We start from the raw sequence: 26,506 nt of genomic DNA on the forward strand, positions 1-26,506 counted from the left end.
TTCTCTGCTTGGAGAGACAAGGAATGTCATGGTACTGACATCAGTATCTTATTTTGAAAAATCCCCATTCAAGTTGCACAGTCAGCTACTGTTATAATTTTCCCCATTTGAAAGATATTCTAAGAAAAGATAGCAGCAGATCTGTTTCTTTGTTGCTGCCATCACTACACAGTGTTGACACAACCACCTCACCCACAGACTGTTTCAACAGCAGGGCACTTTGTGTGAAATACTGAACCAAATGGGCTCCCTCCTTCATTTGGTGATTGCCACAAAAGCCATTGATCTTCTCCTGGAGATAAGAAATAATCTCCATAGTCTGCCTTCTATCACTATTTCTAATGAGAAAGATTCCATTCTCTAAAACAGCTTCTGAGCTGTGGCCAAGCACAGGATGACATTACTATTAATGTGCCTAATTCAAATTCTAGATCTCATCTACCTCAGTGCTACTCACTTGCTGCTTTCCAAACTACAGCTCCTACGTGCTGACCGCAAAATACAAACAGGCATTCCCAAAAAGCTGGCAGGTATGAGCCACTGCATTCAGGCAGTAAGAGTGAGGAGCCATCTCCTGAACGTCCCCAGTACCTAATTAAGATATTTGTAATTATAACAGCAGAAGTACATTTTATTAAACATTATTTCTTTTACCCAAAGGCTAAGAATATTCCTCATTTCATCAGAACATCTCTTCCTCAATGCCAAGCAATAGCAGAATACAAAGTAGGTTAGAGATTTCTTTCTAAAATGCTGTGCTCTTTGATATTAAAAGGTTGAAAAGCACTACCTCCTGCCGTTTAGAATGCTTCTGAATGCTTGATGTTGAAAGAATGTTATGAAAATTTCACTTATTCTATTTTGTTTAAACATCTCCAAAACCCTACCTGCTTAATTCTCATCAAAACGTTCACTGTGCCACTCTTAAAGTAAGCATCATATTATTTGAGAAGGGGCAGACTATGGCAAATCATCCAGCACAGCACAGTTGACAGGGATTTGATTTTTCCCCTATATTCCAACACAGGACAAGAACCTCCTCTGAATACCTATCTGCTTTCTTTGTATGCAAATAGAAATCTAATCCAAAGAGAAATATTTCCAGAAAGATTCAGCTCACTGAAATAACATTCCCTTCTTTACAAAAACATTTCTTTTTTAAGAAGACTACAACAGCAAGTTTATCACCTGTAACAATTAGCCTGCACAAAATACTGCCTACCCAGTTAAGTTGCACCTTTATTCACATCTTCAAACTTCCTTTGAGTTTAGATTGACCATCAAAACAGAAAAATTACTTACCTATCTGATTCCTTAAAGGTCTGCACCAGTGTAGAATAAATATTTTGTTCCTTTTTTAAAGCAAGGATCAGCTTTTCATATTCAGATTCTTTTTTTTCCTAAATTAAGAAAAGAACAGTTATCTTTGAATGCGCTTTTTATGTCGGCATGTCTACAACTTCGTGCAGCCATGAAAAGGAGAGAAGGTGAAGAGAGCAACTCAGAAGACAGGAGTGCCCACCTCAAAAATGTCGTGTGAATCTGGAAATGATTTATGATCTAAATAAATAAACAGCACGTAAATCTGCTGTTATTACAGGAGGTGAATAATGGTTTGCTATTTACCTATCATAAGTGAGCTATGTATCCAAACAGTGGCTCAACCCAGCAAGTTGTTATCATAGGCAAGAAAAGGGAAAGGCGAGTAGAAGCCCAAAGACCAAGTGCCCATTTTAGAACACTGTCCCAACAGTCCTCTCCTTTTTCTGGATAAAAGTGGCTTTCTTTGAGGCCGGGTTTTCTGCAAATTCTGTTCCATTTCTGAATAAAAAGGTCTGCATTGAGCCAACAAATACAGGATGTACATGCCAGCCTCGTGCTCATCGAGTCTGAACACTCAAGCTGGGTCACTCTAAGCTGCTTTCTTTACTCGTACAAAAAAAATTGTTTGCCTGCAGCCTTGCTCACAGAAGGTATATTATTACAAGAATAAATCCAGACTCCTGTGCTACTTTCTCAGTAAGCATCCACTGTTAAGTTCCGAAGACTTTTTTCAATCCAACAACCACTCAGCCACTTTTTCAGCAGGAAGCAAAAAAATGCAGCTATTTAAAGGAGTATTTGCTTGCTCTTATTACACAAAAATACCTAAGATGTCAGCTGGCTCGGAAGAGAAAATAACTGGGATATCTAAAGGAAATGTAAATGTATTAATGTCAGGCACAGTATCTTCTGTCTCTGTTTGAGAAGAAAAGGCCACGATGCTTCTCTCACTTTTCCTTCCACTTGAAAATTGAAAGCACAAACAAAAAAGGTGCCACAGCCGGGGGGGGGGTGTGCAAGGCTCCAGCATGACAAGATAACTCCAGAGGACGGGAATGAAAGGTAATTCTATTTTCTCCACATTACAACCTCAAGTCTGGAAACTAAACTCTCAAGAGATACTAAATCATTAGTGAACACATCATTAACAGGGAAGAAATCTACACCCAGGAGTTTCAAGCAGCTGTTATTACTTCAATTGCAGTTCCTAAGCCAGGAAACTGCAACAAAAATTCAGCTACAGTAGAATCTCGTTAATTCACGCTAACGATGCAGAGACTGTTAATTTGAAGAACTCATATTCTGCAAAGTAAACAGCACAAAAGCAAGGACAACTGTTGTTTACTTTTAATTATTTATGCTCGTACTTCACAGCGTGCTAGCAAACATGTTAAATAATATTTTGCAAATGTAATCAAGTTTTGATCAAATTATTTCCATTGAGTAATCTGCATAACAGATCTCAGCGCTGAAAGAGCAGCTCGTGCCACTTAACCCTGCAGGCTCTTTGAAGAAGTGACCTTGTCTTTGTGTTCATCACGCTCCACCAGCACCATCCCTAACGGTGCCCTAACACACGTTTCAAGGTTCTCGTGCTGTTTGTACGTTCAATACTATTTTATAGGTGAGCAGCAAAATACTGAGCTTCATGTCAAGCTTACTGTCAGGGCGAGCAGAGAAGCAGCACACAGCAATGACTTCTGCTGGCTGTGTGCTGAGGAACACAAAGGCTAACGGGCTGAGATGGGTGATCCAGAGTCTATTAATAAAAAATACCTTTTAAAAAGTGTCAAAAAATGAATCTCACAGCCTGAGTTAAGGACTCTTAGCAACGTGCAGGAATCCCAGCCTTATAAGCATAGGCATTAAGCATGAAGTACTCTGATTGCAATTCAGTTTGGAACAGCGTTCATCGCTGACAACAGCACTGATCAATGACACAAAAGGAACGGGAAGAGATAAATCTTTTGACTTAATTTAGTTGGTTAACAGCCTGTTAAAAGTTCTAGCGAACTCTTCCATATGTCTGATACAAGCCTTGTAATTATTACTGAAAATACTACAGAACTGTATCCTAATTAGAAGGTCTTTCTGAGTAATGTCACTCTGAAGAGTTTAGGACAGGCACATTAGATAACGGCTGCTACCAGTTGTTCAGGGGCTGTGACTGCTGCTTAGCAAAGCAGTGCTACACAGACCTTGCCTCTTTTCTTACCCTTTTTTTCTGAATTCATGAGTTAATTCAGTTCAACATTTGCACCAAAATCTGAGCAGCCTCACAAAAACCTCCCAACAATTTTTTTCCTCCATTAACAGAGACAAGGGCTGTTTCTAAACTCCAAATGTCACAGATTATAGGCAAATTATTACAAAGTCTAAATTCAATTAGCTAGGTAAAGGTTAGCAAAATCATGAAGAAACGTTCTTGATTATTCAGATTCTTCCCTGAATAATAAGGATGAGAAGATAGAGCACGAACATTTTTTTGGGGCACATTATTACTGTCACTTCTAAATAAAGCGTAGGAGTGAATTATTCCAATCAACTCCCCAAAGGTACACAAAACATACGGCAGCTCCGTAACTTACACAGACCATAATGCTGTGGGAGTTAATGAAACATTAAACCTCTTGACACATGGTGTGAGGGAAAATGTGTTAGAAGAGATAGCTGCAAGACATCCAGGACCATATTGCAGTGGAAGATTTATATTCCCGTGAAAGCAGGCAATCTAATACATTAAAGTCTATATTTAAATCTGAAATACTATTGCTAAGCAGCAGCGGTGGAAAACATCACTTATTTCCATTAAAAGGTTTCTGCAATTGTAAGCAAAGAAAGGAAAAAGGTTTGTACCTCTGCAGTAAGTAACCTACTGGCAACGTCACAGGAATATTTGGTGGCCTCATTGGGATCACTTCAAAATCTGTGAAGGTCAGGGAATGAACGACAGAGATGAGGCCACAACGTACAGCCCAGCACTGACCCGGCCAAGCAGCCATCAGCACCAGGATTTGATCATTTCTTATAACCTTGCACAGAACAGGACGTATGGACTACTGCAAATGAAACAATCACTAATAAGATCAAAATCGTTACAGGCCAGTGAGTCACAGACCTGAAGATGGAAATTGCTGAAGCTAAAGACTGCTGCTGACTTTTAGAAGATGTCATCTCAACCACAGAAAATGTCAAAAAGCTGATGGCTCTGGGGAACTCATGGCCCCTCCTGATGATATATATGGCGAGATTACTGGACTATAAACATCTGCAAATATCACCTCATCAGGCTAACTCTGCTAAGATGAAACTGCTGCTAATATGGAAATGCTGCAATACACAGATCCCACCCCAGCAGGAAGCCACAATCAGTGTAACAGTGAAAAGCATCACGGCTGCAGTGTGTGAACACAAGGATAGTGACAAAAACGATGGCTGATTTCAGCTGTGAGCCAATTTCATCAGACCAGAAGCTAAATTGCTTCCCAGTTTATGCATTCACAACAGCAATTGAAAGAGGCTGAAAACAACAACTACAAAGCACTGATAACTGTTTAATAGACACTTGTATTAAAAAAAATCAGCTACAACACTTTCCATCTCCCTGATGACTTGGCAACAGCACTGCATCGGTTTACCAGTTAAGACACATCCATAGAGCTGCACCAATCCTGGTTCTCAGCACCCAGCAACTGCAGCACTGGCTACATCAATGACTTCATGCTTTGACTACAACTTCACCAACTGCAGGAAATCAGACATCACAACTGCACACACAGTATTCTTCAATTCCCTGGCTGCACAGCATTAACTCCCAAAATACTGCAGTAATTATAACTGAAGTCAAATAATGTGCTGATTGTACAGGAATTAAAAAGCACCGTGTTGTTTGCAGAAACATCAGGTTTCAGCTGCTCTCATTTCCCACTCCACCCCTCGAGTGGCACATAAGCTTCCCTTCTCAGAAACAGACATTATGGAGAGATATCACAGCAAATCCAAGGATTCTTTTGGACACTCAGAGAAACCAATTTAGAATTAAAATTCACATCACTGTGACTCCCTACTGCTGTATGCAAGGTTATATGTGTAACACAACAGAACCCAGAAACGTACATACAGGATTGAGCAAGAGCCACTGTTCTCAATTTTCCTGCTTTTTCCTGCTTTTCTCAGTATTGGAATGAACTGCAAATGAAATCTGTTAGAAATGTATTTGCCTAACAAATTGTCCAACAAAAAAAGCTTTGCAAGGAGTATTGGTAGTGAGAGCAGCATTAAGCATAAAATCATTTACAGTTTTCAAAATTGCAGGAGTCCATTGCACTTCTAAATTCCTTGCTGTAAAAAATACTTAATTCCAAGACTTCATAGATACCAGAGTCAGCAGTTGCATGACTAACCTCATCAGCAGTGCTCTCGCACACTCCCTCCCTCCCCTGCTCTCTCCAACCCGTAACAGTGGCTCAAGAATCCAAACTTTAATTGGAAACTGTCATTTATCTTCCCCGGCCTGGCCAAGGCATCCAGCAGAGCTTTGGATGTTGGTTGCTTTAAAATTTATCATTACATTAAAATAAAGTAAAAAGGTATGATGAAAGAGAGAAAGTTCTGCATCTCTCAATTCCGTTTCTTCAACTTTAGAGATCAGTGAGGCCAGAACAGCTCGGTTTCTGTTCTCTCTGGTGGGGAGGATCCCACTGTGCATTTGCTGAGCGTTGGTGCAGCACTGCAAAGTCATCAAAGAGTCTAAAGCAGCCAATGAGAGCAGAGCTCCAGATAATCTGTGTCCAAAAACTTATGATTAATATGCCAAAAGGGGTTCTTAGAGGTGATATCTTACACAGAGGTTGAGCAGAGAGGACAAAGGGTTGTGATTAGGTATTGTTCACAATCACTAAGTGAACCAGCAATACAGAATAGGTTGTGATTAGCAGGTGGGTATTGGGTCATTACCATGCATGGCTTCACTTGCCACTGTTCTCTTTCCTGGTTGTACACCTGTATCTGAAGTAGGGTGCCCAAAAGAAAATCACTGTTGGATTTGTATTAATTCTATATGATTTTCCATCACTACTAGGTCCCTTCATTACAGAAGGTACATGCACACACTGCAGTTTGTTTTACAGAGCTAAAACTTTTACACAGCCTTTCACAGACCTCATTTTCCCTGTATGCATATTCATTCATAGTTTGTTACACTCTTTGTTGGTATCCTGGCCAACAGTGCTTCAGCTCCTATCTCTGTGCTTGTCAAATAACTCATGTCTCGGACTGTGTTTGCACCTACCTTATTTAACAATCTGGTCCCTAACATATTAAACATTCCATCACTAGTGTTCTCAGAATGTGACAGTACATGTAGTACTCGTGTTTCCTTTGCCATTGGCTCTTTTCATTTTAAACATCCTCAATAAAGTGTCATTAGTGACCGATTTATTATTAAAGAAATGAAATAGCTTTCTCCACCACAAGGAAGAACCACTCTAGTTCCTGCTGCTTTGCATAATCCTTCTGGAGATCTTAACAGACTATATTGCAAGTGATACAAAAAACAGAATGTATCTCTAAAAGAAACTTCTTTCTCCACTAATCTGGACACAACAAGAAACAATGCACTGATGGAGTCAGCAAGTGATTCAAAAACCTCTTGTCAGTTCTTAATCTTTCCTTTGGCTAGTGCCAAAATAGAGGGGGAAAAATGTAACTGTACCTGTATTCTGATTTCTTATACTCAAGGTCCCTTCTCTTTTATGTTCATTAGATATGTTTAATCCTTCCCCTTTCCTACTAGGAGGGCACAAGCTCTCCTTTGCATTGCTCTTCAGTAGCAGAGATACTTCCCCATTGACAGAAGTATCCATACCCCAGTGACCACGAAACTCTACACGTGCATGGTAGGCAGACAAATTATTTTATGCACTTTTCAAGAGTCAAGTTTACAAGTTCATCAGTGCACAATTCTATGTACACTTTTAATACCAAATCAAGAGCATCACAGTCATAGGCTTGCAAAACATTTCAAGCAATCTAAAAATAATAACTCAACTGCTAATAAAGTCACTGTTATCATCTCGTTACAGATCGAAATGGCACTGGTCTGAAAGGAAAGCTGCCCCTTGCTACATGGATGAATTACAACTCACACAAATCCACAAGCATGAAGACAAAGGGAAAATGGTCATTAATTTCATGTCAAAGTATTTAGCTGCAAATGATCACAGTTCTGTGAAACTCACCTCTAACTCTCTGACTATCCTGATGACTGACTGTTCAGACTGTGCAGCATATTTTTCCTTCACCAAGCCCTCATTTTTCAGCTCAAGTTCTTGATTGTCTCTTAGAAGGTTCTTGTACTTATTCAGCAGCTCTTGCAATTCTGCTTCCTTCTCTTTAATTGTTTCATCAGATTTCTAACAAAAGAAAACAATGAGACGTTTTGGCAAAACTCACTCTGGTTTTATACTGTAAAATATACACAGAAACAAAACTGAGGAAATAACCAAGGATGATCCAGTACGTTCTTTATAAATCTTACAAAAGAGAAGCTCAACACAGCAAAACAGAAATGAAAAAAGAAAAAGAAACAAAAGCTTCAGCCAGCCATTCAATGCTTCAAATACTAACAAAAATTAAAAAAAAAAGAAAAAAGAAAAAATGCTGATTAAATCTGAAAACTCAGCAGTATTTATGCATGCGCTTTGGTGCAGAGCAACCTCAATTACCGGTTGTCACAGTGCTGGTTGAGTGCCATCAGCACTGTTCAGGATCATACCTCCAGCTATAACAGCTTTGAGCAAGACCTTAAACACTCAGGCAGCTACTATCTCACATACTTTGTTTGGAGTTGGCTCTTTGCATCCCCCCTTCCCCATAAAAAAGAGAGAGAAAATGTTTCACTATCCATACCTATTCCTCAACTCCTACTTTCTCTGGTCTCTGCACAAACTGTAAATCATAGGCACTGCAAAGCTTTTAAGTATCTTATCACAGCAGTGAAAATTCTGCATAAATATTAGAAAAGCTCTTTCCCCCCTCTGTCCAAACGTTTAATATAACCCTAGTAAGAAATCTATTTAATAGCACAGATCCTCATAATTATATGTCCATTCTGCAAATACAGTATTATAAGAAGTGAAGGATTATCATCAAAATCAACAGCAAATCCAAACACAAATGGGACTTTGTAATCATTCCTCATACAAAGCCAAATGATAACTTCACATTTTTCATTTCGACTCAGGTCTGCCTACCTGAAGCAAAAGATCCTTTTGACTGACGTTGTCTGTTAGTTGCTTGATAAGTAGCTCTTGGCTCTGCAACTTCTGATTGCTTTCGCTCAAAAGAATATTGTAATGATGTTCAACAGCTTTTTCTTTCTCAGCCATTTCACCGTGTAATTTCTCTACTTGATTCCTGAGATCCTACAAAAAAAATGAAATTGAATATTTAGCAAATCGATTTTAATAGAAGTTCAAGATTGACAAATCACATTAATAGCTTAACTTTCTATTACTTTAGATTACACATAGGACTGCATGTTCTGGTGAACGTACTGAAGTCTACAGCTTTCTCTTAATATCTATAAATACAGTTCAAGACAACTTTAAGATAAGGTACCAGCATTGCTTTTTAAAAATCTAGACTGTTCTAGTTTAAATGCTTTTCACACTGAATGAATGGACACCAAGGCTGTTACGAATAACACACACACACAAGTTGCTACTGTCACAACATTCACTTCGGAGTCTGCTTATTATTTTGATAGGAATAAGAAAAAACTGTTTATGGCTGATTCAGTTTGACATTTGCTCTTTTCCCTTCCAGCAGCTCCAAGATGAGCTGTGCCATTTCCACATTGTTTTCATACCAAACTTCTCCTCAGACACAAAAAATGGGCTAACAGAGCCCACATCTTCAAATTAATTTGTTTTCCTTCCATTTCCAAAAAGGGCCCATTTGTGGAGTATCATAAGCCCTTTAAATAGTTTGCACATCTGGTAGTCACCTATAAACTTCACTTTTACCTCCACTGGGATTTAAAATTCAATAGTTTTCTTATCCTAGGTACAGGGAAATAGTATTAGTGACACTTTAATTGCATTCTCTTTACAAACTGCTTTATGCCCTTTTTTTAACTTAATTACCTTGCTTCATGCAGGTTCACATCAAATCTTTAGCAACACTTTACTACTTCCCTGCTTTATGTCTGTTGTGCACATTAAATACAAATTGTCATTTGCAACTCATTTTGGTTTACTTGCTTAATTTTAGCTTCATTATCAGGAATCAGCTAAAACATTCCTAATAGCTCCCAAAAACCCTCATCAAACGTTGTTTTGTTTCAAAGAATGGGTAAACTTATGCACTTAGTTCTGCAAACTAATAATTTTTTCATCACCAAAATAACTACTTGCTTGCCTAAGAAAACTGAGGACAACAGCATCAGTTCCAACTTTTGTAAATACACACTAACTGAAATATGCTTCCATTCCATCTTTACTAACTGCAAATCACAGAGTGGAAGTAGCATCAGGTCTGACTACTGAAGAACCTTCTGGCTTTCAGCTACTGACATCTTCACGTGGGTCACATCACCTACACAGCAATTGGAAGTCAAGGGCTAATTGTAACATTATGACTTTCATGATGCATTGCAAAGTTGACTCCTTTTTATTTTTATGTCATCTTTGAGCTACTGTATCAGAAGTCAGTAAGTAAATTTGAAAGAGACACTTGTGACTTGTCCTGGAACTTCAAGCAATTATTACTCTGTGGTTTCTCTTTATGAAGACCATAAATAGATTTAAGAGAAAATGCAGACGTGTGTAGATGGAAAACATGCTGTTGGCAATAATAGTACTACACTTCCTATAACCTAGCCTCAGACTTTTCAGTGTACAACACTTGTCAGGCACAGAAGTTACGTTTCTGCCTCTAAAGCAGCACATACACTATGGCTAGAGCTAGGGAAAGAGCTGGACTGGCAATACACATTATTGCAGGAAATGGAAGGGCCTGTGAGAGTTTGCCTCCAGTATTTCTGCCTCCAATATTCCCTTAAATTCTTCTCCAAACAAGTTAAGAGTTGAGATTGAAAGTTATTTTCTTTGCATGAGATGGAATTCTGTAACACACAAAACTATCCATCACTATAGCAGGTCGCTTGAACTCATTGACCACTCAAATTGTCTTAGAGAAAATTTTCTGGCTTCTATACATTGAGTTGCAAGGATAATATAGTACCTACGTTCTCAGAGCATAAGCTTTGCTATTCCTTCTGCCAACCTTTCTCCCCAAGAGACTTTCCTATGATTAATGATAGCTGAACTAAGAAAAATGAATGTGAAACACAATAACGTCAAAGACTGGTGCAGATGCCTCCCCCTCATCAGATGGGGAGCAGACTGGTGGATAATTAAGTCATGAAGCTACAAAACCTCCCCCTCAGCCTAACTTACATGCAGGAAGACTCCACAATAAATCCTACCTAGTGAGTTATGCACTTCCCAAACAAGTGAACAAATACGAGCAACTAGCAAGTACATTCTAATTGTTTATATACAGGTCTGGAGAGACAATGGTTAAAGTGCTTGAATGACCTGAGGCTGGACAAAGGCTTTGATCAAGAAAAACTAGATGTTATATATGTAGCAAGATGGTGGACAAGTAGAACATAGTGATGTTTACTCCTCATCAGTTGTACTGAAGAATAAATGCCCAAAGCTTCTTGTTTCAAAGATGTAAAATGCAGATGCAGAACTCAACAGCAGCTTCTGGAAAACTCTGAACTAAAAAGGTTTTTAAGCTGACACACAAAAAAAAGCTGGAGCATCCAACCCACAGTGCCAGGGACAACACATCAAGAACATGTGCTGCTTCAGAAGAGCCATGCTGTGGGCCATTCGGATGACCAGCTCACACGCAGCAGCCTTGACTCAGCTTAAGCATCTTCTGTTGCAGGACAGTAATGCCCAAATCACCTTCAGGCAGAAGAACCTCACCCAGAGGTTTGCGTCTCCCCCTTCCTCCCCTTCATCTGCCTTCTTCTTCATTTTAAGTAGATAATGAAAAAAATTGCCATTACAATGTAGGTGAACAACGTTGTAGGTGAAAAGTCACTGAAACCTTCCCTGAGTGAGAGGAAGAGGTAGGACAGCTTAGAATAAAGCTAGCAAGACCGGTCATAACAGAGTAGAAACACTGATAAATAGGTAAGACAGGGCATAAACAGAATAGGATTTTTAGGGCTGTCTCATAAGAGGTTTGCATCAGATCACTGAAGTGGTTTCCTATTTGTCAAACAGTGAAATATCACAGCATATTTTTTTACTCCCACATATCTACTACTTAATGGGCAACATTTCACAGGCAGTCTTGCTCTACCCAAACGTACTAGCAACTCTGAAATTGAAGCAGCTGTTCTGCAAGGAGTAGGAAATAGGTTAGGGATATAATTTTTATAAGACTGCTCATCTTTTGACAGGAATGCTTTTCCCCAAGGAACCAGTCATTTACATGAAAAACTTGGACATAATGGAGTCAAATAGATTTCTGTAATACCAGTAACTTTGAATCCCCTGGCAAATCCCTACTCAGTCCTATTTTTCGTGCTTTTCCCATACAGATTTATATTCTAGCTCCCCTTAAAGATGAAAAAAGATTCTGAATAGAGAAGACAGTTAAAGACAAAATACTTAAATCAATAAAATATGTTCTTTGTGGCTGTTTTACAGCTATCTGTTCCTTCTCCCCTTAACCTCAACACCAAAGCATAGCAAAGATAAAGACCGTGTGACAGGAGCCTAACCACAGCTGACAATCAACCCAAACTGTAAGTTAAATAAATACAGCAGGCTGGGGGGAAAAGATCTTCTTTCTTTGTAGGTAAAGAGATCCCTCTACTGGTTTTAAGCGATATTGCAAGGGCAGCAATTTCCGTATCTACACACTGTATTTAATAAAGTCCTTATTCAATAATTAGGGCAAAATATAAACTAAAGAAGTACAAGCTCATCTGATCTTTTATGTTATTTAACGTAGAAAGAGGCTAATTTTTAATTGAAAACTATCAGCCTTCGCAGCCAGGCAGGAGTCTGCCCATCATGCAGGTGCTGCCCTTAGGAAAGAAAAATCTGCATTGCAAGAGAGGGGAGAAGTATTTAATGCCTGCACTCAGCAGAATGCGCATCTTTCTTCAAAAGGAAGAAAAGAGTTCAGCCCAACCATCCGCTTTGTTGCATGAGGTGTGCAGGTTGGAAGAAGAGCTTGTCAAGATATCTACCCTCACATCTCAAGAAAGCCCTGAAGAGAATATTAAGATTAAAGAACAGATACACCTTTTTTCTTATATACAGCAAGTTGTGGTGTGGGGATTTTACAAGCAAAAATTGCTATTAATTATACAGCCTTTACAGTGACCAAGCTATGATAGTGAAAAGCAAGCTGAAGTTCCAGGCTGCAACAACAGGCTTCTTACTCTTGCACTGCATTAGAACTTACATATACTGCAATTTAAGACAAAGGAGATATGAAACATAGTAAATACAGCAGAAATAACACATACATCTGCGTCAGGCACGTTCAGACTGCAATCAGAAAATGGTAGCAAACAGCTACCATTCACTGCTTATAAAGACTAACCATTTTAGTTAGCTATGACATAACCAAGGCTATCAAAGAAGATTTAAAAAAAATACTTTTCTGTGCAGACTAAGTGCCAGAATTTTCCTTGGTCTTTCTGGCCACATTCTTCTGAACACTGAGCAAATACGTTTGCCTCTCCAAAAAAGCACCAGTTAAAAATTTAAATTTGTTAGAAAAGGGTATGGTTGTAACAAGCAAACACAGCATTTCTAAACTTAATGAAGGAAAAAAAATGATAATAACATTAATGGTTTTGTCACTTCTGCTCTTCTGCAGCTGTGCTTCATCCAGCTCCTTCTCCATTTTCTCTCTTTCTAAATTCAGATCATTTAGCTCTTGATCAGTCCTTTTAATCCTCCGTTGTAGTTTACGATTCTCAGCATCTTTTGTGAGGTTTTCTGAACGCAGCTCTGCTAAGAGGGTCTCTTTTTCCATCAGGAGAGCTTGATAATCCTCAGCACCCTGAAACATGAAGCAGCAGTCAAAGCCTATACAGGTACTTTGTACAACCTGCAAGTTTTACTGCTGTTGCTTTCCCCACATGTACTCTTTCTACTACTTTAAGTTTCTGATACCAAAATCTAGTGAGTTACCCAAATAACATACCAACATTATACTAAACATTGTCTCAAGTATCCAACGTAACAAAGCTTTCAGTGACATCTAACATAAGACAAAGTCTCAGATAAGTAAAAATTAGACGAAGGCTGACGTGCAAAGGAATCCACAGCATAAATGAGACTGTATTATTATTGGTTCCCAAAGCTCTCATTACATAAAATTGCTATTTCGGGGTCAGTTTGAATCCAGACTAGGCCAAGATGTTATCAAATCATACACATATGTGGTATATAAAATACCAAGTGTGATTTCTTCCCTCTCACATTCTGTTCCAACAGGTCTCCAGTTCACAACAAGGGGGCAGGAGCTGAGGTTATGATCTACTCACAGACAACTGCCCTCAAGTTTGCAGCTAAGGAGCAGAGTAATGAGGAAGGCCTGCTCTGTCACACACTGCAACATGGGTTTGTGGGCAGGAAGGATTAGTTGCATGTTTTTTAAACCCAGAACTCAAAAATAATCAAGCTCAAAAATAAAAGGGTTAAATTAGACTAATATTTCATAAAGCAGTAATTGTGTGGTATTAAACAGCAAAAAAACCCCTACAGTTTCATACAGAGGACAAAGTGGCTCAGAGACAACACAGGATGTACTTGTTTCAATATTGTACACTTAAATACAGGTTTATGTGAAATAAACCTCTTCTGGAAAAACAAAGTGGAGGTGCTTTATGAGAACTAAACACTACTGTTTCAACTAGATATTGAAATCAAAACCCAATACAGACAGTTACAAAGCTTAGGTGAATACTGCAGAAGCAAACATATCAACCTCTTCCATTTCCACTGATTTGAGAGCAAATGATGAACAATCATCATGAGGGGAGTCGTTACTGCCATTAATACTAATTACTGAAAGTAGCAAGTCTACCTTTCTCTAGGCTTCTGTTTAAGATTAGCTGGTATACATTGCGTGGTCTGTTTTGAAAGACAATTTACTTCCTCCTGTTTTACATATTACACTCGTTATCATCGCGAAGTCATCTCTCCCTTGCACATACAAAAGTGAAACTGATGTTGCAGAAAGATGACTTTTTTAAACAGTGACTTCACATTGATTATATGAAGAAATACAACTACAAACAAGCATCTCAGGTCCTTTTTAACTGCTGATGTGGAAGGGTGAGCTGTTACTGCAGTTTTTGAAGAACAGAAACATTCAATTCAGAACTCAGTATAATCTCAACTCCACACGTTATTGCACCTTCATCTTCAACTCGTGCTTCTACGTGTTTCTTACTTAGTTCTCAGTTGTTATAGAAGAAGAAAATGAACCAAGAAGTCTGATATCCTAAGATTCAATCATTTAAACAATTACCTTGGGCAAAATGTGTTACATTAAAAAAAAAAAAGAACATTCAAAAATACCAATTCTTTGAACTATTTTCCAATCCTTTACTTTCAAACACAAAGTAATACATGTTATGTGGAAATACAGAGAAGGAAGGTGCAGAGAAAGGGAAAGCCATATTAGCTGCTTGTTTACCTTGAATTTTTGGATGTGTGCTTGATGAGTTGCCTCTCTTGCCTTAGCCAACGAAGTATTGAGAGCTTCAATTTCAGAAGCAAGTTCTTCATTCTTTAAGTGAAGTAAAATGAACACTACACAAAGTTATTTTCAAGGGACGGCGGCTCAGTAACAGCCATCCCACCACCTCATTATCCATCCAGCCAATTACGCAAAACAAAGATTTCTTAAGATCAAATGCATCATAATAAATCCCACATAAAGAAACTCTCGCCTCACACCCTACTCACTATACTCCTATCACTCAAGTTAAACACTTCCCTCTCCTCCATAAAATTCGAATTTCATCTGACACTGACCTACTATTTCACCTTTTTTTATGACAGCTCTACTCACTCAACAACAAAAAAAAATACTTCTCATACCTTTTAAGTGGCTCTCAGAGCTGATAAACAGCAGTGTTTAAATGAAATCATTTTTCCTCTAAGTTCTTAAGGAGAAAGCATCAGTTAAGTACCTTTTTCCTCTCCCCTCCAGCTGAAGGCCCAAAGCTATAGATAACAAAGAGAACTGCTTACATGCATGACAGCAGCAATTTAGAATCTACTAGAAGCTTCCTAAACAGTTAAAGGGAGAGAAAACAATCCCTGACACAGGTACATCATGCACACACATTCAGCAATGGATCTAAAAACAAGCAAGATCATAGCCATCATACCTCTTTTTCCTTTGCTTTTAGTGCAACAGTTAGCCCTTGAATGGTTTTATCCCTTTTCAAGCCATTCTTCTTTTCAACAGCAAGCTCATTTTCCCTCTCTTGCAACTCTTCTTCGAGAGACTAAATTAGATTATGAGCAAGTTGCATTAACTTCTTACTGAGAGATGCTGTAGCAGCAGATTAATAAGTAGAGACTCTAAGTTCTTATATCTTATAATTCAAATTAGTAATATTAAATACATCCCAAACGCAAGTCATCATCTTACAGATAAGCCTGGAATATAGTAAAAGAAACCTAATGATGTGCTGGCCATGAGTACCAGCCACAGAGCTTTAATATTTCATGAGTGCCTTTCAGCTTCACTGAAAACTGCTTCAAACACAAGGGGAATCCTTCCTGCCACTGAAAAAAAAAGAATCAACCAAAGGAGTTGCTTCACTACTTCCCTAGCCAAGACTTCTCCATATTTATGAATGTATAACAGAAGATATCCCAACACACACTGCATGGAGCAAAAAATACAGAAAGACAACTAGGACTTACCTGGATTTTTTTTTCAAAGGAATTTCTCTCATTTTTAAGTTCCATCTTAATAGCCTATCAAAACAAAACAGGTACATTGATTCTAAACACAGAAGCAACACATTAAGCATTAAAACTAAAAAAAAAAAGAACTTTGAGGAAAAACACTCTGTATGTGTCTCAGAACTGCACTACAGTCAACACTTAGACAGGAATGCATAGTTGGTTCCTGGTACCCTACAGATGTATCTGGGCATGGTATGAAAGAAAACAGTGTTCTTCAATGAGAGACAGGACAATTCTACTTGGTAAGCTAATAAAAGTGCATTTTTTTGACACCTAGCCACGTCAGCAGGATCCTTTTAACACAGATTTTAATTAGCGCTTTTCTCTGGGGAAGATTGGTTTTTAAAGAGGAGTAATCCTATATAAAAATGGAGCTGTGCACCAAACACGTTCAGCTTTCTTTCTCTAGTTCTATGGCCCAAAAGGATGATAGTCTGTCCATTTGCTTGGAAATGATTAAAGATGACACCGCTTTCACCTTGACACAAAATAATCTTGTGGATCTAGGATAGTCCTTCCTGACACATTGATTTCACTCCAGTAAGACCCAGAAGTGAAGTTCTAATTCAGATCAGTTGAAGAAGGCTCTCATCTATTCCTGACAGAAACAAAAAGGTGTTTCTGTGCTCATTGTTATGAAGTTGCCATCATCGTCGTCATCCCCCCAAAAAAAGAGATGAATCTTTCTCAGAAGCACAACAGCCTCCATAATTTCTTTTTTTTCTTCCTGTTTTGTTAGTGTGAATAACCAATGGAAAAGCAAACAACCAAGTAAAGCAAGGCTTCAGACTTATTCCTGCTTTTAAGCTGTCAAGGTATCTGCTCTCCTCTTAAAGAGACAATAGAAATGCAATGACAACTTTTGGAACTTTTTGTAAGCTAACAGCAATGCTTTCACTTTATTTCACGACAATCTTTTAACACTTATCTCCTTCAATAAAGCTTTTTCCTCCAAACAAGAGTACAGAAATATCTTCCTAAAACAAACTCTCAGGTCACACTCTTAACTTACAGTACTGTAAAAGTTCTGTCATCTACTGGTGGGGATCTAGTAACATTTAGCTTTTCTTTAAAATACATACTTCTGTAAAGCAATTACACAGTATCTATAACAAAACAAGTATAAAGTAGAGGGAAATTATCTCTCTTTGAAAGAATGAAAAGCATGGCTGGTAACAATGAATCCTGGCTGCCAAAACACAGAATAAACAGTGAATGTTTAGGGGATAAAAAAGGGAGAAAGGAATAAACGTGGAGAAGGATTTTGTATTATTAAGTCACTCACATATTGCCATGCACAAAGCCTTGAGAATCCCAGACCAGGTGAGATTTACCAGATTTACTCTGTGCAACAGTTTCCTCACCTCTATCTCACTGTCTTTTTCACGCCTCAAAGCAATGGTAGCTTCTTCAATTTTCTCTGCTAAGCTCCCATCACCAGGTCCGCACTGAGAGTTTTCTTCAAGATGTTGAATTGCAGCTTCTTTACTTTTCAAAGACAGATTCAGTTGCTCTATAAGTCTAAAATTGTAAGATTTTTCATGTTAATCTTGCACGATCTACCAGCAATTCCACAGTTATTGCAGTACATCTTGCAGGCAGCTCTCCTAGCTGAAGACTCCAGACAATACTTGTAGAACTTGAGGGAGCCTTTCTTTCCACAACCCACTCTCCTCCAGAGAAGCTAGAAAAGCTGCAATTCACTTGAAGCAAGCAACAAACACATTTGAGCTATCTGCAAAGCACTCATTTTTCTTTTCCTCCAAAACTACTTTAAACATAAATGCTTAAAGCTTCAACATTTTGTTTCCATTATCCTATACACGAAAGCTTACCAGTACATTCCACTTCCTACACACATCATTACGTACCATCATGAAGGGGTCCCTCAAGTACCATCACTTGTATTTGTGGCTAAAGTTGATCCTAGTTCCACACAACCTCCTCAAAATTAGGCCATGGCCACCTCCATCAGTCAGATACACATCTCAGCACCTCCAGTCTTGATTAATTAAAATCAATGCTACCATCTTTTGACAGACGTAAGGGTTATACCTGAAAGCTTTCTGGCATAAGATGCCAGCTGTGATCTTCTTAGTGTTTTGCAATCCAGATGGCGAAAGGATCTTTTTAATACAGCACCAACTCCCTATGTGCTACTTTCAGATCAGTTTGAAGTGTTGCACGTTAGTACTTCGTTCACTTCAAGGAATCAAATGCCTTCCTCCATCAGCACTGTTTTTCCAATTCTGCAAATGCTCAGATATGTCAGCATAGAGTGACAGGGGATCCTGCCAGTACAGATCACCAGAAGAGCTCCTTACTCTACACAGCCTTCATTTCAGTGATTCAGTACTGACAATTTCTTCCCACACTTGAAGCACTGTTTTCACACAAGCTCTAGAGCTGGAAACTGAAGTACATTGGAAAGGGATTGCTTTTGTAACACACTCCTTCAGCTCTTATCACTCAGGAGAGCAACCGTGTACCCATGGAGGTCTAAGAGACTGAAAGAGGACAGGGAAAATAAAGGCAAAGGGAAGAAGACTGCCTAACAGCCAAGTTACAATCACTGCAGTATCACTTAACGTGCAGTAAGAACGATTTCATCAGATTATGATACTGCAGTTCAGATCAGCAGTTTTCAATCTGTACGTTTACATAAAAGCTGGCTGACAAACACTACAAACCTCACTTTGGTCCTACTGTACCATTAAATTGATAAATGAAAGCCTCAGGCCAACATATCTTACCATTACCAGGGCAGACCAATTATGCAGTGACTCAGCAGCTAACTTCAGGGTTCAGTGAGAAAAGGACAGGAAAGGATACTCCAAAGCATTACAAATTATAACATTCTTCTCATGTCCTCCCCAGGCTTACATACCCAAGTTACAGAAGCTTTACTGGGTTAACAAGATTTTATCCTAAATATATTTAAAAAATAAAATCAGTCCTCCAAGTGTTGAGATCTGACTGTACACATCCCCCTGCCTGAAGAACAACTCGGGCATCTTTTCAACTACCTGCCAAACTAAGCAAAACCAAGGCTTTGCAAAGCATAATCAAAGCCATACAGCTCACATTTTCCTTTTCCCATTAGATTTTACCAACCTCAATAGATACACCAAGACTGAAGAGCATGTAAGCACTACGAAAGCTGCAAGCAAACACAGACATAAGAGTGCATTTCTACTTCAGCAATGGCTCAAAAGCAGGAAGTAGAAAACAAGAAGGCAGTCACAAAAAAGCTTTAAAGCAGGACACCATGTCACATGCACATTGATTCTTTTACACTTTCAGACATCTTTTAAAGATTTTGCTGTCATGCAACATGTAAACCGGTTGCTGCGCTCATTTACAAGCTGATAGCATATCTAGTAACACTCATCTATCTCAGGAAAGGATCAAATCATTACAGTCTGTACCCATGCTGACTCTTTGCACTTCAACAGTAAAAGAACTTTCATCTGGTTAGAAACATCACCAGCAAGTGTCCTGACCTGTCCTTCTCAGTTCCTGCAATCATATCCAGATCCTTTGCAGGAGCGTTTGCAAGTGAAGAAAGTTTCTGCTCAGCAACAATTCTCAATGCTTTCTCCTTCTCTGCCATTGCAATGGCTTTCTCCACCTCCTCTTGGGCAGCTTTAAGATTCTGTAGTTAAAATAATTTAAAAAACAAAAAAACAAAAACATTTTGATGCCTATAAGAACAAAATGCTCACAGAAGTTTTTCATGCACTGATAATTTAATCTCAAGCAAATCACTTTGCAAACACTCCTTGAAAACACAGACATGAAAAGTTCAGGTTAATCAATTTGCTGTGGTACATAAAGACGGGAAGTTCATTTCAAAGTAGAAATCAAATTCCCTACCCAACAGCAGAAATAGAAACAGAAGTGCCCCTGTGCTATGGCTTTAGATTTAGCTATGATAATTTGCTTTAAAATAATTTGACTCTACCCCACTATCCGGCCACCACCGTAAGAAACAGATGGAAATTAAAGGAGGTTTTATTCAATCAGGGATAAAAATCAATGTTCACAGCCTCACTGTAGCTGACTGGAACTTCAAGATGATTGATTAAGCATTGATAGAGCACAAATCATGTTTCCTTTGGACAGCAACAGAAATAGAGGAAACACCCAGACGTTCCCCAGCCCAGTGAGCTGGATCACTAGAAGTTGACTGGAACAAAAAGCCACCAACAAAACAAAAATGCACAAAAGCAACCTGTCACATACTGCATGACATTTGTTTCAGATCTTCATTTTTCTGTGGTAAGCTTCCCTGCTGTGCTCGCTGAGTTTTGCTTTCTATGATCTATCAGCCTCCCTGAAGCCTAACAAGTAACCCCCTCCCCTCCAAAGACGATCTCTTGAGGAACAGGGCGTGAAGAAAAAGCCCTTCTCCACTAGAATTCACTGCTCCTCTCCCCTCCCCATCAGCACTCATCTTTCAGAGAAAAACTCCAATGGAAATTCACATCTGGATCTGTGTACCTACACAGCATTACATGAGCAAGAGACTAACACTGCTCTGCAGTATTTACATTCACCAGCATAATAAAATTCATGTCAGAGGCCAACCCTACCTTCAGGCTACAGAAAATGCTATAGCACTGTGAGATATTATCTGCTACTCTACATGTCAGATTTAGGAAACGCCAGTCTGATCAATCATTTTGTTTTACAATCAGTAATTTGGGGTATTTTCTACCTCGGCAATAGCACAAGGAATGCTTTGAGAAACCCCAGTTCTGCTAAAGAAAAGGTCGTGGTGAATCCCCACAGCTCAGCTCTGAAGGAGCTCACTGCTTAATCCGATAGAAAATAGCATTATGAGCCTGCTACAATATCTTCTATGACCAAATCGTTCTTTAGAGACTGAAAAGCAAACACTGGAGCTTAACCTTGTCCTATTTATTTACTCACAAAAGAGCACCAGATCTCTATTCTCTCAAAAGATACAGTTACATAATCCTTTACCTAAGTATACGCACTCAATGATGCAAAACAACTATGTTAAAATATAAAAAAATATATTTAAAAAAATATAAAATATTTATTTATAGAGCTTAAATATTTCCAGCCAGCACAGGCCATTCAGTATCTGATTTGTTCTTTACAAGGAAGAGAAGTCTCCTTGCTTCTGAGGAAGCATGTTATTCATACAGAGACAATTCTTTTCCTCGTGGTGCCTATACACTACGAAACAAGAAAAACACAAAGCAATTCCCCTGTTAAGATATCAGCAATGGCTCAGAAATACAGGAGTAAACTGTGTCAGTTACATGACAGGAGCTCCTACAGAGTGGTTTCAGCTATTTACGAAGCTGAGACCTTACCAGAACAAGTGTCCAAAAATGCAGCCCCTCTTCCTCTAAACAGAGATTGCAGCTCTGGAAACAAAGCTGCTTCACTGGAACTCAACACTTAAAGGCCTGTTATGAACATATCCAAACAGCATCCAAAGGTAGGAATTTCCTGAAGAATTGCTATCCTCCTGTTCAGTGCTTTAAGAGTAGCTAATGGTACTTTCCCTTTCACTGTTTGTTTTGGTTTTCCCCTCTTTTCTTTTCCTCTTGCATTTGCACTAGCTATTTCCCCATGAAAGCTGAAGCAATTTTGAAAATACAGACCTATCACAGTATCAAATCTCAGATAATAGTACAAAGTACAGATTCCTAACTATTCATTCCATTTTAGGCACTCACCTCCTCCAAAAGGTTTATTCTGCCAGTCAAGATTCCTTCCATTTCTTGTAACTTTTTTTGTGCCTCCTCTTTCACACGCTGTATTTCAGCATCACCACCCTGGGCCAGGCTTTCAACTGCTTTTCTGAAAGGCCATAATATATAATAGAAATCCCATTGCATATCAAAGTAGAAAACATTTTAGTGAAAGCAGCTGATAGATTACAAAGAAGTTCCTTCTACTTTATCTGTACCTGCTTGTCACTGTAAGGCAAAAATACAAACATCTACACAGCATGTAACAACTTTGGTGGTATAGTCTCTGCTTGATGTACAGCAATGAGAGCTCCACACAAGCCTTGTCACAATGAATAAGCACACAAAGAAAAATAGTTACTATTTCCTGCATATTTTTAAAGCTTTCAAGTAAAGTACCAAGCCTTCAATAGAACTGTATTACCTACATGCAACAGCACTGGAATAAACTGAAGATGCGTAGCTGCAGATACCTCTCCTAATCACTTCTTTAGTAATTAGTAATTCCTTACCAGCTCCTTCTTCTCTCATACTTCCTCACTAAGCAAAGGATGAGCACTTGTTTATGATTTCACTCTAAATTCCATGTTCTATTATGAACTCATGCAAGGTTCCATTCAAAGTCCAATGAAACTTTCTCACAGCTACAAATGGAAATTAATCAGGTCTGCAGGATCTACTTGGAACTCCAAACTACTGAAAGAAGTAATTAGTAACAACTCAATGCTCAATGCCACGTAATGTCAGCCACAGAGAAAATTCCACTGCAACTGAGGCCTGCGTAGCAGTCATTAGCTATCACTGCCAGCTTGGATTCGCTTTGAAATTGCTATCTAGAAGGAAACAGCTCTACAGGGAGTTATTATACGAGCTATGCTAACACTAGTAGGAATGCTAACCCATTCTCTACTAAGGAGTTGCATTTATCTGAAAAAGAATATTAACTTCATTCCACTGTATAAGTTACTCCATGACAACATCATTGTGTGTAAGAACTAAAATGTCAATCCAGCATCACAAGGGACAATTTCTGGAAAAACTTTAAAACACTGAAATGCTACTTTGCACTCTTCATGTTCCAGAAGCATCAGGAAAAAAACACATACAAACAAACACAAGACCTTAGAAGTCTTAAACAACACTCAGTTTTAATATACTGGTACTCACGAGGCCTTGATGAGGAGTTTCTCTCTCTCCTGCAGATCACGCTTCAGACTTTCTATCTCAACTTTCAGCTCGATGTTCTAGAACATAAGAATGAAAGCATCTGCAGAGAACTCAGGGGTCCCCATATGGGTAAGTTAATGTCACCATATAGATTACTTTTGCTTGGAACAGCAAATAAAGTATCACTGGGATAAGGCCAGCATAGCAATTTCAGCTTATGAAGGCACATTTTACAAGGGCCAAGCATTTAGGACTACTGTATTCAAGCAAGTCTATGCACACGTGTATGCTGAGCTACAGTGGGAAGTGGTACAAATCAACTTGGGAGTTACTAGAGCTTGGAAGCTATAATTTCTAGTGATTTTCTTTTTAAAATCTGGTTATAGCAATTATTGAGGCTTTTAATCATTTTAAAATGATTTTCTTACAGCCTGGGAAAACACATCATACAAGAACTCCTTGGCACACAAGCTGACAGAATTTTCAATACATCACCCATTACAAGACAAGCCAGAATACAGTAGGAAGACCAGAATAGACCAATTAACAATATTCAGTTGAAACCATGACCTAGCTAGGCAGCTATGCACATAACTACTGTGACAACCACCAAAAAAACCTACATTTTCCATTCCATTACAGGAGACTAAATACCACTGCATTACCAAAATGAATACCTTGTAGAATGCAGACAAAAAAGTGCTTGTCCCACGGATGCATAGACTCAAATCCTTCTTCAAACTTAAATAAGAAAGCCAAACCCCACCTTCCATTCTATAAACTTCGATAGGAACCAAACAGATGAATTCCTGATTTAGAGGTACGTAGAGCAATAATTCAAGAAGCTATACACAACCCAAACACAACTTCATCTACATGCTTCAGAGGAAACTGCTCAGCATAGACTGGAAAGTTTGCCCCTTTGATAAGCAGGCTGCCACAGAGTTGGTGAAATACCATTAAAGAACTGCTAGAAAGGAAGCAGGCTCCTCCAGTGAACAGTCAGAGGGCAGAATAAGATAGTCATACTGAGAGTTCCAGCTGAGAGATTCAGAAGTAAAACAGGCAGCTTTCCCATTAAACAAACTCTTCAGAGATACATAATTATCTTACGATATTCTAAGCACATACAATTTTGTACATGTCTTCTGTGGGACCATCAAACTTCTGCTGTATTCGCATTTCCTGGAAGTATATACGAAGCTTCAGGTTGAAGTTCTCTTTTTTCAGATCGGAGATTTGCTGTGAAAGAAAGAAAAGGAGCCAACTACATCATGAGTTTCAAATCAGCGAAAACAAACAGCAAGAACTGCATCCACTTGGTTTTGCTCTCCACTGTGAAAGACAATTACTGGGATGGAATCCAACCAACATGGTGAGCCATGCACGCGTGTGCATACATATGTTTATTTTTAGTCCTTAAAACTCTGATACATTGGCACTGAAATCATAATTATAGAAGAGCATTGTTTAATAAGCATTGCATGCTGTCATATAGTGCTCTTTACAATACTCCTTCTCTAAGTACTAAAACATTGTCTGGCTTTATAAGAGAAACCAAAAGAACATTCTTAGACTAAAACAAGGACTTTTTTCCCCACTCTACAGAGTTTAAGCAAAATCTGAAAAGATATGTTGAAACAGAAGTATTTCCTCAGCAAAAGCATGGGATGGGAGCATCATACATGGGAGGAAAAGCCACAGGCACACAAGGCAGCAGAGCCAAATCAACTACCAATAAAATCTTTATGCACCCCTATAAGTTTCACAGCACAATTCTTTGGGAAAAAGGCCTCTGATACATGTCCTTCAGGACTTATGATTTTTGCACTAGTAGGAGCAGTAACATAGTTGATGGTTTCATTAAAAAGAGTTTCTCTCTGAAATGGTTTAAGAGGCCAAGCATAAAACATTCATTCAAATAAGCCTCGTGACCCCTGTCAGATGCTCTCAGCAAAAGGAAATCTAATATGCTACAGAGCTCCTAATAAAACATTTATGTAGGCTTTTCCAGAACAGTATAGCACCACTTGTAAAAATTATTACCAATGCAATTTTTATAATACTCAGCTTGTGTAGGCCTAGGAAGACTCTTTCCTGTAATTCCTCTCACCACTTGCACTTCCAGTGTAGCAATCTCTGCCTAGCAAGGGGCCCTTTATTATTCACAAGCAAGCATCACCCATGCAACCAGAAATCCAGAGGACTGTAACAGCTCTGTGGCCCATCCACACATCCTGCAGAAGCTGTCTTCAGTAGCAGCAGCAATGCACACACAAATCCTTCCCTCCTTTCTGTATCCCTACGCTTCCAACCCAAAGACCACAAACAGCAACTTCAACTGTAAGCGTAGAAGCGGTGACCGCTTACAGCATGACACCTCCTGAGGATCACGAGGCACCTTGAGGAACTGGAAGGAATATTCAGGAGCATTCGGATGGATGTGAGTGTTCTGATTCACCTCACAGAGCACAATGCTCTCAGCGCTGCTCAAAACTGAAGCCCTTATTTGGAATAAACAAAAATTAATGATTTCTTCAGGGAAGCAAGGCTGTAAAGTTGTCTTTCACATCTTACTCAGCTTTGCTCCCAAAAATTGAGCACTATTTGCAACGAGTGACAGCACACCTTGCAGTTCTATTTGTTTTTAAAGCCATCAGAAAATTATTCAGAAAAAGCCCAAACATCAAAGACTGAAGTTATAAGAGCTGGACTTCTGCTACACTTCATACTTTCAGTACAGATCTGAACTAAAAAGAAACAACCAAACAAAAACAATTTCAGATCTCAGTGTTCCTTAACTCTATTCTCATGTATTTCTGTGGCAACAGAATAGAACCAAAGAGCTTAAGCACACTTTTTGCAGAAGGCAAGCAAACATACTGTACCATTAGAAATGAAGAAGTTAAATAAGTTCCCTCTGACATTCAGTTCCCCCGAGCAAAGTGAATTCGAGCAGGCAACAATTAAAAGTTATAGCTTAATAAAAAGCAACCTATAAAATATGAACAAGTTCACATCGCAAAGGAACCTTCATGGCAACTCTCCTGCCTTCCTTCTGCATTTACAGACCCACTCTTAATGCCTTCATACATTTTCATGTCCGTACTTAAGAACAAAAGAGGAGAAACAGTAAAGACTTCACGAAAACAGAGGAAAATGTCATACACTGCATGGAAAATTACACACCACAGGCACCATGGTAGCAAATACCACTTCCCCAGCTCAGCTCAGCTCCTCTCT

The 26,506-nt window shown here is 38.8% G+C and overlaps 1 protein-coding gene across 3 annotated transcripts in view; it reads right to left on the reverse strand.

Annotated features, from left to right (window-relative positions):
• Positions 1-26,506, reverse strand: part of CDK5RAP2 (CDK5 regulatory subunit associated protein 2) — a 72,750-nt gene that overhangs the window by 42,258 nt on the left and 3,986 nt on the right. For all 3 annotated transcript variants that reach the window (XM_048965807.1, XM_048965809.1, XM_048965808.1), the window contains exons 4-15: positions 24,395-24,505; positions 23,264-23,340; positions 22,082-22,205; positions 19,868-20,019; positions 17,729-17,885; positions 16,320-16,373; positions 15,776-15,895; positions 15,076-15,168; positions 13,213-13,431; positions 8,577-8,747; positions 7,563-7,736; positions 1,303-1,400 (exon numbers count right to left, since the gene is read on the reverse strand). In XM_048965807.1, coding sequence (XP_048821764.1) covers positions 1,303-1,400; positions 7,563-7,736; positions 8,577-8,747; positions 13,213-13,431; positions 15,076-15,168; positions 15,776-15,895; positions 16,320-16,373; positions 17,729-17,885; positions 19,868-20,019; positions 22,082-22,205; positions 23,264-23,340; positions 24,395-24,505 — 1,550 coding nt within the window. The remainder of the gene's footprint in view (positions 1-1,302; positions 1,401-7,562; positions 7,737-8,576; positions 8,748-13,212; positions 13,432-15,075; positions 15,169-15,775; positions 15,896-16,319; positions 16,374-17,728; positions 17,886-19,867; positions 20,020-22,081; positions 22,206-23,263; positions 23,341-24,394; positions 24,506-26,506) is intronic.

Source organism: Lagopus muta, chromosome 19 (assembly GCF_023343835.1).
Source record: "Lagopus muta isolate bLagMut1 chromosome 19, bLagMut1 primary, whole genome shotgun sequence".
Classification (NCBI taxonomy): Eukaryota; Metazoa; Chordata; class Aves; order Galliformes; family Phasianidae; genus Lagopus; species Lagopus muta.